At 46.4% G+C, this 16,435-nt stretch overlaps 1 protein-coding gene and 1 long non-coding RNA gene across 3 annotated transcripts in view; one reads left to right on the forward strand and one right to left on the reverse strand.

The window, feature by feature from the left end:
- The window catches only part of LOC134910304 (uncharacterized), a 52,767-nt gene extending 51,852 nt beyond the window's left edge, over positions 1-915 (reverse strand). The window contains exon 1 of the long non-coding RNA XR_010176165.1: positions 504-915. This is a non-coding gene — a long non-coding RNA (uncharacterized LOC134910304). The remainder of the gene's footprint in view (positions 1-503) is intronic.
- The window catches only part of RIN2 (Ras and Rab interactor 2), a 333,537-nt gene that overhangs the window by 286,541 nt on the left and 30,561 nt on the right, over positions 1-16,435 (forward strand). For both annotated transcript variants that reach the window (XM_063918164.1, XM_063918165.1), the window contains one exon: positions 405-1,499. In XM_063918164.1, the coding sequence (XP_063774234.1) occupies positions 405-1,499 (1,095 nt within the window). The remainder of the gene's footprint in view (positions 1-404; positions 1,500-16,435) is intronic.

The following is a 16,435-nucleotide window of genomic DNA, read 5'->3' on the forward strand; positions in this document are numbered from 1 at the left end:
CAGTGCTGTCATGTCACTACATTGAGCTACTCAGTAGCAGTGCTGTCATGTCACTACGTTGAGCTACTCAGTAGCAGTGTTGTCATGTCACTATACGTTGAGCTACTCAGTAGCAGTGTTGTCATGTCACTACGTTGAGCTACTCAGTAGCAGTGCTGTCATGTCACATAGATGGATTATGTATAGACTTGCGGTTTGTTCTCTTGTTTTATACAATGTTGGTATTTTACAAACCACATGCAGGTTATTTTTAGCATCTTTGTTGTGAAACTGTTGCTAAGGTGAGATGGTGTACAGCTTTCTTAAGCTCTCTGGTCATACTTATACTGTATATGTGTTGCACAAAGTGTATGCAAAATGTTGTATTCACATATTGATGGTTTGTTTTCATTTTTTTTTTAAAGACTTTTGGAAGTCTCCTGTAAACATCAGACCAAAATATCCTCCACCGTCCCCCAAGCCTCTCCCCCAAAGCTACGTCAAAAGGGAGTCACATCATCTACCTCTTATAAATGGAGTGCATTCTCTCCGCACCAGAACGCCCTCAGAACTGGAATGTAGCCAGACCAACGGAGCTCTGTGTTTCATTAATCCTCTCTTCTTAAAAGTACACAGCCAGGACTCAGGGGGAAGTACGAAGAGGGAGTGCAGCACAAGAACCAAAGAAGCAAATGGCATAGGGAGGGCGAGATCACCACCTCCCAGGCCCCCTCCCCCCTCCATTAACAGTCATCGCACATCCCTTCAGCTGTCCAGAGCTGTACAGCAACAGCCAAACATGCCAGAAACACTTATTAAAAATAAGCTTGGGACCTTCGACTCTCCTCCAATTGCTACCCCCATCCCTCCTCCTCGCTTGAAGAAACAGGCCACCATTAACAGGTGGCAGAACAACAACCAGACCCCATCACTGAACAGTTCCTGCAGATCTTCTTTTGAGTCACAGACTGAAGAATCTCCACCGCAGAAGACCATGCAGAACATAGACTTGAGTCAGAATTCCCCTGTGCAAGGCACACTGCGCATACAGCGCTTGAGTGACATGAGCATTTCAACCTCATCGTCAGACTCCTACGAGTATGAGCGAGTTGTGCCCGCTTTTTATGAAGGTGACAGCTTGGAGGATTGCGAGGAAGAGAGCGATCAGGAGAGCATGGCACCACCAGTGAAGTCCCGGAAAAAGAGGGGGACGCCTTTGGGTTTCTCCAAAATCATGAAAACCCACCTTCGCAAAGTGAGTGGAGTGTTCAGCTCCTTTGTGACGCCGGAGAAGAAGATGGTTAAAAAAATAGCAGCTCTGTCCCGGGACAAGCGCACTTATTTTGGGTGCCTTGTTCAGGATTACATCAGTTTCCTTCAGGAAAATAAGGAATGCCACGTCTCCAGCACAGATATGCTGCACACCATCCGACAGTTCATGACACAGGTTAAGAATTATTTATCACAGAGTTCCGAACTGGACCCTCCAATCGAATCCTTGATTCCAGAAGATCAGATAGGTGAGAAAAGATTCCATTGTTTTATAACATAACTTACTGTCGATACTCCTTGCACAGCAGCTAGAAAGCTCACATGACGGCGGCGCTCTGCCATCAATTACATCTGCTCTTTATTTTACTAATGAGTCTTAAATAAATCAGCTATGACATGGGTATGGTTATTAACAAACCATAAGAAATGCCGCATAACTTTACCCAAATTGCGTTCTGTATTCATCATTTTAGTGATCTGTAAATAGCATTGTAAACACAGGCGCTGCCCCAGCTGTTTTCTGTTTATCCTTTAAAGACACAGCACAAGAAATATGGAGAAACCTGAGTGGAACCTAGTAATGGAAAGTACTGCCAGACCAGTGTGTACTACTGCATCATTCATTAATCGTTTCATTGTCATGCAGTGTTAGGATACTAATGTCAGTATCATTCATTCAGTGACATCCAGAACTTTGCAAGACAATAAAGCAGGCATGTCCAAACTGCGGCCCTCCAGCTGTTGTGAAACTACATATCCCAGCATGCCCTGACACAGTTTTGCTGTCAGAGAATGCTAAAGCTGTGTCAGGGCATGCTGGGATGTGTACTTTCTCAAAAGCTGGAGGGCCGCAGTTTGGACATGTCTGCAATAAAGTGTTGAAGACCAATCTATACAAAGATATGTAATATAACCTGGTTCTTTTAGTGTGAGGCTGGCAGGAACATCTGCTTTTTTTGTTACAGTATTATATGCATTGCTCTGCATTTCTAGAGTAAGTTGGCACTTTAAGAATGACTATTTGTAAAAGAACTTCCATGCTTTGTAATGGTAAACATAAATAATACTTGGTACTGTTTTATAGTCGAGGCAAAGGCACATCTTGCATTTTGCTATAGATTTGTACTTCTAGCAGGTAAACCTGTGTGTGCCTAGTTTTTCTGTCCTTAGCTGTGCTAAAATGTGCATTCCAGCAATGAAGAGGTTACCGTGTGCTAGTACCAACACTCCTTGCTCTCTTAGGAATGTCTGCAGCTGGGTCCTACCCCTTTTTCCTTGGATTTTGCCAGGAAGGTGGTCTTGCCAAGCTGCTCACTGCTTTGAATCTAGTTTTTCAAGTGAACATTAAACTTGGGATGGAGCCTTGCCTTGCTTGGCATGAGAAATGCTAATTAAAATAGCTTTCTGCTAGGCTTCACTCATCTGTATATTATACTTAACTCTTGATAACCTCTGTATTATATACTTAACCCCTGAGAACTCCTGCATAATATCCATTATAATAATATACTTAACCTTTGGAACCACTGTAATATAGTGAATCCATGAGAACCAATGCAAAACATTGGTTCTCAGTGAACCTTATATTGTTCTCACCGAAACGCTGTCTTTGTCATGGAGAACAAAAGGATTTGTGGTACAGACACAAACAGTGTGATCCGTGCAGATTGGAGTATGAAGGGCATTTGTCAATGGCAGCAAGATAAGTGTCAAGCAGCAGCTAGTCCCAGTATAAACTGCTCTTATTTACATCAGAAAGCTTGTTAGATAACACATGCATGCATACATACATACATACATACATACATACATACATACATACATACGAATATTTTTCCAAAAGGTCCTATATGTATTGCAAACTCAGGCAATCTGTGACATACCAACTGTTGTGGAACTACAAGTCCCTGGTTACCTTGCTAGCTTTCCATCATTCCAGTCAAAGGCTAGAAGGGAATTAATGGAACTTCAGTTCCATATCAGTAGGAAAGAGACATGTTACAATATACTGTAGGATAGTGGTTCACAAACTTATTTGAATCACGGCGCCCTAGACTAGAGTATCAGAAGGTTTTTTTCATGGCACCCCAAGGACAAAAGTTTCTTTATGATAAATTTAGAATATAATATTAAATTAAATTAAGTAAATTGTGTTTATATGTCATCCTTAGGGTCAATTATGTGATGAGGGAGATTTGCTTACATTTGTCCACATTTTTTATGACTGACAGCCACCAGCACTGGTTTTGTCTATTACACTGACCATAAATAATTTGAATTGGTCCTGGACCACCAATCCAAGGCACCCCTACAATTGTCCCGAGGCACCCCAGGGTGCCACGGCACACAGTTTGAGAACCATCGAAGTAGGATATACTGACCTGTGTGTAACTTACTGTTGTATCTCTTAATTAAAATGTGTTTTAAGGTGTTTGCTGTATAGTTATTTATTATGTACACTATTAATATTTTATCATTCCACAATTCACAAATAGTGATAACCTTGTACAAACATGCTGGCAGGATAACTTTAGGTTAAGGCCATTCTTATCTGGACTAATTAGTGTTAACACACCTTCATATTCTGTATCTCAAATAATTAAGAAGACTTTCACTGATTTATTGTTGTTTTCAGTGGCGGGAAGAGCAGGCTATAGGCTCTGGACTATCATAAAACAAATTAGTTTTGCTGTGAAATTAATTCTAGAGAAACAAAAAATAAATTGTTGTTTTATCCTATAATTCAGGAGCCAGCCTGAATTAATGTAACTTGGCTTTCACCTTTAACTTATATAAAATTAGGCAGCCATACTGTACAGGAGAATGCAGCCTATTGGTCAACAGTGCCTTATAAACATGGGTCCTGAACCAATTATGTCACTGGTGCATTTGCCCCTGGTATATTGCAGATATGGACTTATTGCCCTAATTTTATCATAGTTGGGCAGCATAGACGGTGTAGTGGTTAGCATTACTGCCTCACAGCACTAAGGTTAAGGGTTCGATCCCACCATCACCCCCACCCTGTGGAATTTGTATATTCTCCCCTCTCATAAATATACTGGTAGGTTAAATTGCTCCAGCAGCAGCTGCTGCCCCTGTAACGTGCTGCGGAATATCTGTGCGCTATATAAATAACTGGTCATAAATAAATATTTACCACTGTTGTGGAAAACTGGGCAGCATAACGAAGAATTATCTGAACTAATGGATTGCATCATTTCCTGGTATCCTCATAACTCCAGTCTGTATATCATTGCTTTCCTTAGTAGTCAATTATCAACCTTGCTGATCATCCACCTAACCATACATACACCTCACCTTTTTTCATCCTCTATCACTCTTGCTTCTTGCCCGCAGATCCCCTAACTCCTGCTCATTCCATGTGTCAGCTGTCTGTCTGCCCCATTCCCTCAATAGTGTAAGCTCCCATTACCTACCAACTACATCTGCACCTCCTGCTAAAACTCTCTGCTCACTCTTTGCACCTCTTTCAGTGACTGTATACCAGTTAGTCGCACCCTCGCTATTGGGCACAGGTTTATACTCCCATGCACCCCTTTATCCATCCAGGCTATCAGTAGCTGTGTTGAAACTTGTAGTGTTATGGTGCCCATACACTTGTGAGAGATCAGGTGCTATCCTTCGATTTCGACCTCATCTGTGAGAGAAATCGAAGGATTGTATGCACATTTTAGGTACCTTGAGACGCGATGCGCGGGCACGCCGCTCTAATATCGCGTCTCAAGATAGTATATGTTGCACTTAATATTTCTCGCATCGCCGTGCGATCGCATGTGGTTTTAAAACCACATGTGATATATCGCACTGCGATGTGCGATGGACACCCGCCGGGAGCGGCCAGAGGCCGCTCCCACACAGTGGTGACGTGCCAATCACGTGATTACCATGCGATCTATCGCATGGTAATCACTTTGGCAGTTCAGGTGCTATTTCATCGCACCTGAACTGCCGGTGCAATTCCCCGCGATGTCCCGTCGCGGGGCATCGCACAAGTGTATGGGTACCATTACTTGTAATGTTTTTGTTTACTGTATTGTTTTGTTTACCATATCCTGTTGTTTGCCTTCTGTACGGTGCTGCGGGCCACATGTGGCCCCATATAAATAATGCAAAATAATAATTTGCCCACACATGAGTGTGGGTAACTGAATCTAAGCCACAGCTATAGCCTTTATAGTCAGCTTAAGACCATTTCAGCTAAAAGGGATAACTGAATAAAATGGGCATTACCTAGTTTTTTATGATGTGGCTAATAAGTCTGCTTGAAGAACTCAGCAAATTGGTACAGTTCCATTATTTTCTTTCTCTTCCTCATATCTCTTCCCAGAGCTATGAAATGATCCTCTCACAATAAAATATGTTTTGAGGCATCTAATGGCAAGGGATATGTGTGATGTCATTGGAGGGTGAACAGGAAAGTATGCCAGAGAAGGTAAAGAGGTGACAGACACAGCTCACTAAGTTGACTCATAACCTGCCTAGAAGGATAACATAAAGCTATGCCTATCCAGTTCCGTAGCAAGACATATATGTGCCCTGGGCCTACGCCTCAGCGCTTGGTCCATGTCATGTCATGACATTACAGAACAAGTGCCAGAAGCCGGAAGTTTGGTACCAGTCATGCCCAAAGGATGTTCCTGGCGCCTTTATATGTAGCTGGTGCCTCCCCAGTTACTGATCAAGATGGAAACAGGTGCTGTCGGGCAGCAACCGTTCTATTCCCAAGGCCTTGTGCCTTGGTCGGCTGCATCGGACACCCCCCTCCCCGCCTTATGGCCCTGGCCTAACTGCTCTATAACTGACTTTTGTTGCTTAGGGGTCTATTTACTAAGCCTTGGGTGGAGATAAAGTCACTGGAGATAAAGTACCAGCAAATCGGCTCCTGTCATTTTTCAAACCCAGCCAGTGACATGGCAGTTAGGAGCTGATTGGCTGGTACTTTATCTCCATCCAAGGCTTAGTAAATAGACCCCTTAGTGCTATGTGCAAGTTTAAATTCTTCTCTTATTCTACACCAGACAAATATACAGTCCCAGGCAGCAGATAGATATTCATACCTGATGTTCATTTACTAGTGATACTCCTGGGAAGTGACTACTTTGTGAGCGGAGTGGCATCCTGCTATAAATATTACACAACTCTAATGTGATAGACGATAATGCTGCTGCATTGCATTGTTGGGTTTTTATTTTAATCTTAATGAAAACTAAAAATAAAATACATTCCATGATGCTGGAATTTATTTAGTTATACCTGTTTTTTTTTATTATTATGATTGATAAAGTTTACAGAATGACACAGTTACTTTCTTATGAAAACATGTTACTATTTCTTGTGCATGTGGAGGTTAAAGGGTATTTGTTTTGTTATTTTTGCTATAGATACAGTAGCTGCTCACTAAGGCCGATATCCTATTACATGGAGTGAGTTACGCCTGGTAATAACAGGCTTTTTAGCCTGATAACGCTATCGGCCTATCCTATCACATCCCGTTTTTACAGTGCGGTAACTCACCCGTTATCGGCCGATAACACATGGGATCCATGATAACATCGCGGACCCATGTGTTCGGGTGCGATAATGGGTCTCCGGGGGGCTGGTTATCAGGGAATCCCCGATAAGTGCTGGCTTACAGGGCTAATAGGATAGCCCCACCAGGATCCTTTAGCTGCAGTAATGCCTAAGGGCCAGATGTACTAAAGGAAAAATGCTCCCAAAAATATGAAAACTGCAGTTTTCGGAATTTGGCCGCATTTCCCGTAAGTACCAAGCTCCAGAAAGTGATGCATTTCAAAGCTTGGAGGCGGTGGGTATTGCCATCTTTATGTGGCATTACCCAATAGAAGCCTATGGGCTTCTCTCAGCAATTCCCTCCCAGCAACCCCGGTGGCTGCCGCATCACTGGTGCAGAACTTTGTGCCCGTTTTTTTTAAAGCACTTCCGGCAACTCGCAGACTATTACATGTAGCACCTAGTATGTTTTATTTAGAATCATCACTTGATCCTAAAAGGTTTCCTGTTAAAACCTGTTAGACATCCCTTTATCAGCATAACAAAGCTGCATTGCTCAAGCATCCAGAAACTTGTGACTAATACTTGAAACTGACTGCGGTTTGGCATCTGAAGAGGAGATTAATATGAAGCTATTGATATAGTCAACCTTGCAGGGGCAGAAGTTAGACAGACATTACCGAGTAACAGCTTAATGTTACTATTTATAACCTGCGACTCCTCAGGTGCTTTTCTCAGGTACAAGAGTCTGTTTGTAGCGAGTGGAGCTTCAGATACAAAAATGACATCATTACAACATCACCACAAAGTAATAGCGATGGCAGACGTGGGAAGATAGTTTCTAGCTATGTATATGTTCTTATTATATTTTGTAATAGTGGCTTGTGTTGTACTGGCTCTGTCTGAAACTGTAAATAAAAAGGTTACGTGTGTTGAAAAAAAATAATAATTCTATTGTACTTCCTATTCATCTGTTTTTGGGACTCGTCACCTGTGCTAGAATATAACCTAAACATATTTTGTTAACATTAACAAGGAAACAAGCAAAATAAAACTAAAGCAAAAAAAATCCCTAAAGAGGTTATTTTTTTCGGGTATTTCCCACGCGGCTGTTGTGTTACAGGCTCCTACCTGAGGGCGGTTCTGACGTTACCTGAGAGAGGAGGTTACATACTAAGTAGTGATAGATTCATTTCAGAAATGTTCAAGATATTTTAGGGTTTGTGTATTTGAATGGCCCATAAATAACGCTCCAAGGGCCTAATTCATGTTTGAACACAAATGCACGCGCACTATTTCTAGGCTGCAGAACTGCTAATGTAAGCAAGTTAATCTGCCACCCATGAACAAAAATAGACACCCACCAAAACCATCACAAACTCATTCGCAACTGCATATACATTCACAATCTATATGCAAAACAAGAGGAACTTAGGGGCGAAGGGTGGTCTATGGGTACGCAGACTGGACACGGCAGTAGCAACTCAGACACCATGTTTTTGCATGTACAAGACACCACTCCCCTTAAACTCCCTGTTAACACCTGCAAACAGCCACTTCCCATCAATCACTTTGCTATGAAATCCTCATTGTGAGTGCGATTGCAGCGGCACCTTCGTGCATGCGCATCTGCCAATAATCGCCCATCGTGTACAAACATGAATTAGGCCCCATATCAGTGGCGTGCGGTGAGGTCAGAGGCTGGTGAGGCACTACAGCCATAATGTCCGCCGAATCCTGCCGATGACCCCTACCACCGCCGAGCCAATGCCCGCTACTGCCTCTGAGCAGATGCCTGCTGCCACCGCCAATGGCTTACAAACTTGCCCACCATCAACTGACCCAGCCCTCCGCCACTAATTTGCATCTCAATCCGATGCCGCCAATGCCCGCTGCCTGCCTGCTCATCATACTTGTGATATATTGTACATTTTTATAGAAAAAAAAAAAAATTAGTGTTTGGGAAGGGAGTGGGAGGAAGACATGAATGCAATTTTGTTGTCCAGGGCTTCCATTAACTTAATGGAGAAGGGTCTGAATGGGTTAAAAAATGTAAAAAAAAAAAAATGCGTGAGGTCCCCCTTCCTAAGTATAACCAGCCTCGGGCTCTTTGAGCCGGTCCTAGTTGTTTAAATACTGGGGAAAAATTGGACAGGGGTTCCCCGTATTTAGACAACCAGCACCGGGCTCTTAGACCGTTCCTGGTTCCAAAAATACGGGGGACAAAAGATGTAGGGGTCCCCCATATTTTTAAAACCAGCACCGGGCTCCACTAGCCAGGGACATAATGCCACAGCCGGGGGACACATTTATGTAGGTCCCTGCGGCCGTGGCATTACCCCCCCAACTAGTTACCCCTGGCCGGGGTTCCCTGGAGGAGTGGGGACCCCTTAAATCAAGAGGTCCCCCCCCCCCCCGTCCAGGCACCCAAGGGCCAGGGGTGAAGCCCGAGGCTGTCCCCGGCACCCCTGGGCGGTGGGTGCCAGGCTGATCGCCATAAGTGTGTATAAAAAAGAATATTGTTTTTTGTTGTGGAACTACAAGGCCCAGCAAGCCTCCCCCGCTTGCTGGTACTTGGAGAACCTCAAGTACCAGCATGCGGGGAAATAACGGGCCCGCTGGTACCTGTAGTTCTACAACAACAAAAAATACCCAAATAAAAACACAACACACACACCATGAAAGTAAAAATTTATTAAAACACACTTACACACTCACACATACTTACCTACATCACGTCCACTTGTCCATGTAGAATCCAACAGAGGGTTCCTGTAAAAATGAGAGAGAGATTACTTACCTACATCCCACGCCGGTCACGTCCACTTGTCCAGTAGAATCCAATAGGGCCGGTACCTGTAAAAATGAAAATTATACTTACAAACAAAGTAATCCACAGGAGGAGAGAGAGAGAGAGAGACAGAAATAGAGAGAAATTAATGAATATTATGCCCTCGCTGATGCGGGAAGACGTTAGCACAGACAGGGGAGAGTGCTGCTGCTGGCTGGGATGATGGAGCAGGCGCCCCCGATAGTTGTGAGCCTAGTAGCTATACCCCTAGTAGCTTTGCCCTCTGTAGCAGTGCCCCCAGTAGTTGTGACCCCTGTAGTTGTGCCCCCAGTCGCTGTGCCCCTTGTAGCTGTGCCCCCTGTAGCTTTGCCCCTTGTGGCTGTGCCCCCAGTAGTTGTGACCCCTGTAGCTGTGCCCCTTGTAGCAGTGCCCTGAGTAGTTGTGCCCCCAGTCACTGTGGCCCCTGTAGCTTTGCCCCAGTCACTGTGCCCCCAGTAGTTGTGACCCCAGTCGCTGTGCCCCTTGTAGCTTTGCACCCAATAGCTGTGCCCCGAGTAGTTGTGCCCCCTGTCGCTGTGCCCCCAGTAGCTGTGACCCCAATAGCTGTGACCCCAGTCGCTGTGCCCCTTGTAGCTTTGCCCCCAATAGCTGTGCCCCTAGCTGTGCCCGAGTAGTTGTGCCCCCAGTCGCTGTGCCCCCTGTAGCTTTGCCCCCAGTCGCTATGCACCCTGTAGCTTTGCCCCCAGTAGCTGTGACCCCTGTAATTGTGCCCCCAGTTGCTGTGCCCCTTGTAGTTGTGCCCCCCAGTTGCTGTGCCCCTTGTAGTTGTGCCCCCCAGTTGCTGTGCCCCTTGTAGTTGTGCCCCCCAGTTGCTGTGCCCCTTGTAGTTGTGCCTTTTGCTGTGCCCCTTATAGTTGTGCCTCTGTTGCTGTGCCCCTTGTTGTTGTGCCCCCCAGTTGCTGTGCCCCTTATAGTTGTGCCCCTGTTGCTGTGCCCCTTGTTGTGCCCCCCAGTTGCTGTGCCCCTTGTAGTTGTGCCCTCAGTTGCTGTGCCCCTTGTAGTTGTGCCCCCCAGTTGCTGTGCCCCTTGTAGTTGTGCCCCTTTTGCTGTGCCCCTTATAGTTGTGCCCCTGTTGTTGTGCCCCCCAGTTGCTGTGCCCCTGTTGCTGTGCCCCTTGTTGTTGTGCCCCCCAGTTGCTGTGCCCCTTATAGTTGTGCCCCTGTTGCTGTGCCCCTTGTAGTTGTGCCCCTTTTGCTGTGCCCCTTATAGTTGTGCCCGTTGCTGTGCCCCTTATAGTTGTGCCCATTATAGTTGTGCCCCCCAGTTGCTGTGCCCCTTGTTGTTGTGCTCCTGTTGCTCTGCCCCCAACACAAACACATAAAAAAAACAAAAACACACACACATACTTACCGCTCCTGCAGCGCTGTCCTCCGTCTCCGTCCGCCGGCTCGTCTCTGCTGTACTATGGGAGAGACGTCATGACTCATGACGTCTCTCCCATATTAGCGCCGCTCAGACACCAGGGGTCAATTATGACCTCTGGTGTCAGTCAGCGGCGCCGGCTGCAGCGGGCGCCCACACAGCCCACGGCGCCTGCTGCAGCCGGGAAGGGGGCTCGCTAGTGATTGGACAGCGGATCCAGCACTGGATCCGCCTGGCCAATCACATCTGGGGCACTGACAGGGGCGTGCATTCATCGGGGCTGAATGCACGCCCCTGTCATTGCGGCACCAGTATAGGTGCCGCTTCCCCATTCATTTTCAATGGGCTTTCACAGCCCATTGCTGCGCCCCGCCCCCTGCCCGCCCCTCGCTGCCCGGACTTTTAGTGTTAGCAGCGGGAGGCACCTCTCTTGCTGCCTCCCAGCTGTCCCTCACAAGCAGCCACAGGGGGGGAGAATTATTAAAATAATAAAAAGATATTTATAACAGACTGTGTTATAAATATCTTCTTTTTATTATTTTAATCATTATGACAGGGGACGCACTGCCTCCCCTGACTGCACGTCCCTGCCCCATATGTGGCCAGTCTGAAAGATTTGGTTATCTATTCAGTATATCTTTGCATATTGACAACATAACGCACTGCCTATACCTGTAATAAGAATAGGGATGTACTGTACAGACACAATAGGAGAGGAAGCAACAATTGTGCTGCACCAACACATCATACATTTTACATCATACATCACAGCAATTTAAACATGCTTGGGATAGGCATATGAATATCCTTACAAAGAATTAAGGATAAAAAAAGAGTTGAGATTGCCTAAAGGATAAAAAAAAAGGGGCAGACTAGATGGGCCAAGTGGTTCTTATCTGCCGTCAAATTCTATGTTTCTATGTTACATGATCATGAAATACATTTTTAGTACATGATGCTGAGATGAACTCATGCCAGTTTGTAGGGTAAATTGTGCAAATTTGCACTGTATATGCCCACAAAGATAATATGCATATGCACCAATGCACTTGGGCAGGCTGAATACAGTGAAGGCACTCACATACAAATGCAGCTCATGCTTACCAGCAGAAGCACATGTGTAGTTACTGCTACAAATCAGGTGCCAATATAAGCTGCTGGTTTTCATTTGCTGTAAACCAGGCATATATACTGCCAATGCATCCTGATTTGGGCTGAAATGTGCTATTTTTGTGAGTACCTTTTGCTAGTAATTAATGCCCATTTTGCGAACAGCTTGGCATGAGCCCATTAGTGTCTACTAAACAAAGTGTGGCTCATGCTGAACTGGGCAGATGGCTGATTACTAAGTGGAAAAGATTCATATTTGTACTGGGCATACCCACAATATAAAAGTGTATGCCTACATCCAGATGCAGGTGCTTGTGCCTCCTTACATTTGGAGACACGGCACAGGGATGGGAAGGTCTGTGCAGTACTTGGATAGGCGGCACAGGGAAGGGAAGGCCTGTGCAGTGCTTGGAGAGGTGGCACAGGGAAGGGAAGGTCTGTGCAGTGCTTGGAGAGGTGGCACAGGGAAGGCCTGTGCAGTGCTTGGAGAGGTGGCACAGGGAAGGGAAGGCCTGTGCAGTGCTTGGAGAAGCGGCACAGGGAAGGGAAGATCTGTGCAGTTCTTGGAGAGGTAGCAAAGAGAAGGGAAGGTCTGTGCAGTGCTTAGAGAAGTGGCACAGGGAAGGGAAGGCCTGTGCAGTGCTTGGAGAAGCGGCACAGGTAAGGAAAGGTCTGTGCAGTGCTTGGAGAGGCAGCACAGGGAAGGGAAGGTCTGTGCAGTGCTTGGAGAGACAGCACAGGGAAGGGAAGGTCTGTGCAGTGCTTGGAGAGACAGCACAGGGAAGGGAAGGTCTGTGCAGTACTTGGAGAGGCGGCACAGGGAAGGGAAGGTCTGAGCAGTGCTTGGAGAGGTGGCACTGGGTAGGTAAGGTCTGTGCCAGTAGCAACTAATCAGCTTCTAGCTATCATTTATCAACCACAAGCTATAAAATGAAAGCTAGAATCTGATTGGTTGCTAGGTTCTCCACCTGACCTTAGTAGAAGGCTGGGTACATCTCCCCCAGGCTGTGAGCTCCTTGATTGAACCTGCAAATGTTTTTCTGCAGTGCTCCTTCAAATTGTGGCTTAAAAGAATAAAATTATAAAGATCATTATTATTTATGAAGATTTAAACAAAAGTCAAAGACTGCATGCAAATAACCATCAAGTATATACATTATGGGGGGGCGTGGCTTGGCACAGCATGGAGTAGGAGCATAGCTTTTAAGCTCCCGCACAAACTCCTACATTAATCCGTTTTAGCCCGATGCTATCTACATAAAAAGTGACTCTACTTCAGCCCTAACTGCTGGTGCATCGCTGGAACTACCTGCCGGTCCCCTCGGACCAATATAACAGCCGTTCGACGGAAAATACTGCGGGTGCTGTCTCAGAGCTGCTTGCGGCGGCCATCTTGCCGGCGTGGGGCGAGACACCTGCCTGACACTCTGCCCTCCGCTCCCCGGCCGCATACCTCCTGTTTGCCGCCACGGTGCCTGGACGTCCTACGGCTGCCCCTCCGCAATTCGCTCTCCTGACGCGGGGAGTCCGCGGCGCTTCCGGGTCGGCGCTCTCCGGGGCCGACGCTGACTCCGGGCTGCGTCCCACGTGCTGCACCTTGGAGAGAGGCCTTCTTCACCGCTGCGGGGAGACACGGCGCGGCCTGCACTCCACAAGCCACCGCAGGAGAACACTACAGGCTAAGCGGCAGATCATCAGCCCCTGTGGCTCGCGGCAGGTACACCTTCCCTGCAGTGCTCCCTGCAATATTCTCCTACCTGGACAATACTCCCCTCTGGAAGCTAGATAGGATATACCATTCCGACATCCACGTTTCTATGCATATATCTACCTGCCCATTCCTGCACTAATTCCTTGCCTGGATGGTGCGCATGCTGGGAGTAATACAGGGCACTACACCCCAATTTGCACACGCTTACGCCTCTATATCTCTGCCTAAATACAACGTGCTGACATCTCTATATAAAACACCGACCTCCCTGACCCCCCTACCCGCTACACGTGAAAGCTGTGATCATCACATTGATCCTGTGTCTGGGCCACTTGGGAGTGCGCTGCTACGGCTCAATCTCCATATTCCTCCACACTTGTAATCCTACTCTACAAGCCTCCTGTGCAATATACTGGACATTACAATGGGGAAGACAGGTGCAGCCGCGAAATTACAAAAATATGCGAGGGAATCCTCCTCTTCCCAATCCACTTCCAACGCGGCTCGTAACCCTCAATCTCCGCGCTCTGAAGGCGAGGACCCAGCCTTAAACGACTCGACGCACTCCACGCAGCAAATAATACAGGCTATTGCTGCCTCAGAGCAACGAGTCTCTGATAAAATTGAACGTGTCCAGATAGATGTTTCTCTACTCCGTCAGGATCTCCAAAAGATTCGTGAAAGAGTGAGTGAGACTGAGCACCGCATTTCGGACCTGGAGGACACCACCTATCCACTTAAAACTAAGATGGACGATCTTTCTACACAACTATCATCGGCTCACGCTAAGCTATCCGATATAGAAGGCAGACTCCGCCGGAACAATGTCCGCCTGGTTGGGCTACCTGAGAGGGCAGAGGGAACAGCCCCGGAGAAATTCTTTGAAGACTGGCTGATTAATATGTTTACACGTGAAGCCTTCAGCCCACAATTTGCGGTAGAACGAGCACATCGTCTTCCGTCTCGTCCTCCTCCACCAGGCGCTCCTGCTCGAACGTTCATTGCTCGTCTTTTTCACTTTAAAGACAGAGACACTATACTTCGTCTGGCTCGTCTCCAGGGCCCGCTGATGTTCGACAACCACACGATCTCAATTTTCCCAGACTTTGCCATTGAAGTCCAGAAATCCCGTGCCCAATTCTCTCTTGTCAAACGCAAACTCCGGGATCGGAATATCCAATACTCGATGTTGTTTCCGGCTCGTCTGAGGGTTATATACAACGACGCCACGCACTTTTTCTCAAACCCGAAAGATGTGGAATCCTGGCTGGAACACAGACCTCCAGCTCCTGAATGAACTCATATTGGTCATATGTAGTTGGCGTGGGTAACTATTATAGCGTAAACCGTATGGTTTCTATTGTCTCTACCCCTATGGGCTGATGCATGTCACTTACTTCTCTGGGGTTTTTCCTTTTTTTAGCATCGGGCCACTACACCTGCTAAGCTCTATGTGCGGGAGTTCCCTGCTGTAGATAGCTTAGGGATCTAGTCCCACAGTTCTGTTCTCCCAGCTGGTTTGTTCTGTACCCAGCTAGTTTAATTTAGTTTTGTTAGGGTATAGGTATGACACTAGGTTGCTTATTGGTCATACAGGGTGGGTGCGGGATGGGATGTTTTATTGTTGTTGTTACTTTTCTTTTCTTTATTCTTTCCTCCCTTTCTTTTCTTTCTGCAACTGATCATGGTGCTCTAACGCTATGGAAATGTATAGTATTTCAGATGTCACATTTGGAGTATGCTCGGCCTCGGCCTTTCAGTCCTAATCGGGTTTTTCAAGTTAGGGAGTATGGTTTTATTATGATACGATTCACTGGGTACCCTACCTCACACACTATACTCCTTCCGTCTCCCACGACTTATCTCCTTGTGCCCATTCACAGCGCTCTACGATATGGGATCTAATACAGACGCCACGGGGAGAGACACGATTAGACTGATGGGATGGAATGTCCGTGGTTTAAATGATAAAATTAAACGCTCACTTGTCCTGAAACAACTTCAAAAGTACAGAGTTGACATAGCATGCCTCTCTGAGACTCATCTGTATGGTAGTAAAGTCATGGCCATTAAAAGACCGTGGGTTGGGTGGGCCTACCACTCCACGTTCTCCTCCAGCGCCAGAGGGGTATCGATATTGGTTAAAAAATCGGTAAACTTTCACCTGGAGCATAGCAGCATTGACCCTCAGGGTCGTTATGTGTTTTTACGTGCTGTCATACACCACGCACTGTATCATATCATGGCTATATACATTCCCCCCCCCTATAACAGTGAAGTTCTACGTAAGGCAGCTGACTTTATAGCCCAATCCCCTGACACACCGGTTATTAGTGTGGGTGACTTCAATAACGTCATGGACTTGTCTATAGACCGCTGGCGGGAGTCTCGCGACTCCACCTCCCTCCCCCCTGCCCCGACCCCTTTTGCAAGAATTGTTGCTGAGCTTGGCTGGATGGATATCTGGAGAGTGCGAAACCCTACTATAGCGCACTATTCCTGTCACTCCGCTACCCATAACACACTGTCACGGATAGACTTGTGCCTTATTTCCCCGACATTATCACCTAGAATTTCTGAACTAACATATTTGTCCAGGGGTATATCGGACCACT

The sequence above is a fragment of the Pseudophryne corroboree genome, chromosome 4 (genome assembly GCF_028390025.1).
Source record: "Pseudophryne corroboree isolate aPseCor3 chromosome 4, aPseCor3.hap2, whole genome shotgun sequence".
NCBI lineage: Eukaryota > Metazoa > Chordata > Amphibia > Anura > Myobatrachidae > Pseudophryne > Pseudophryne corroboree.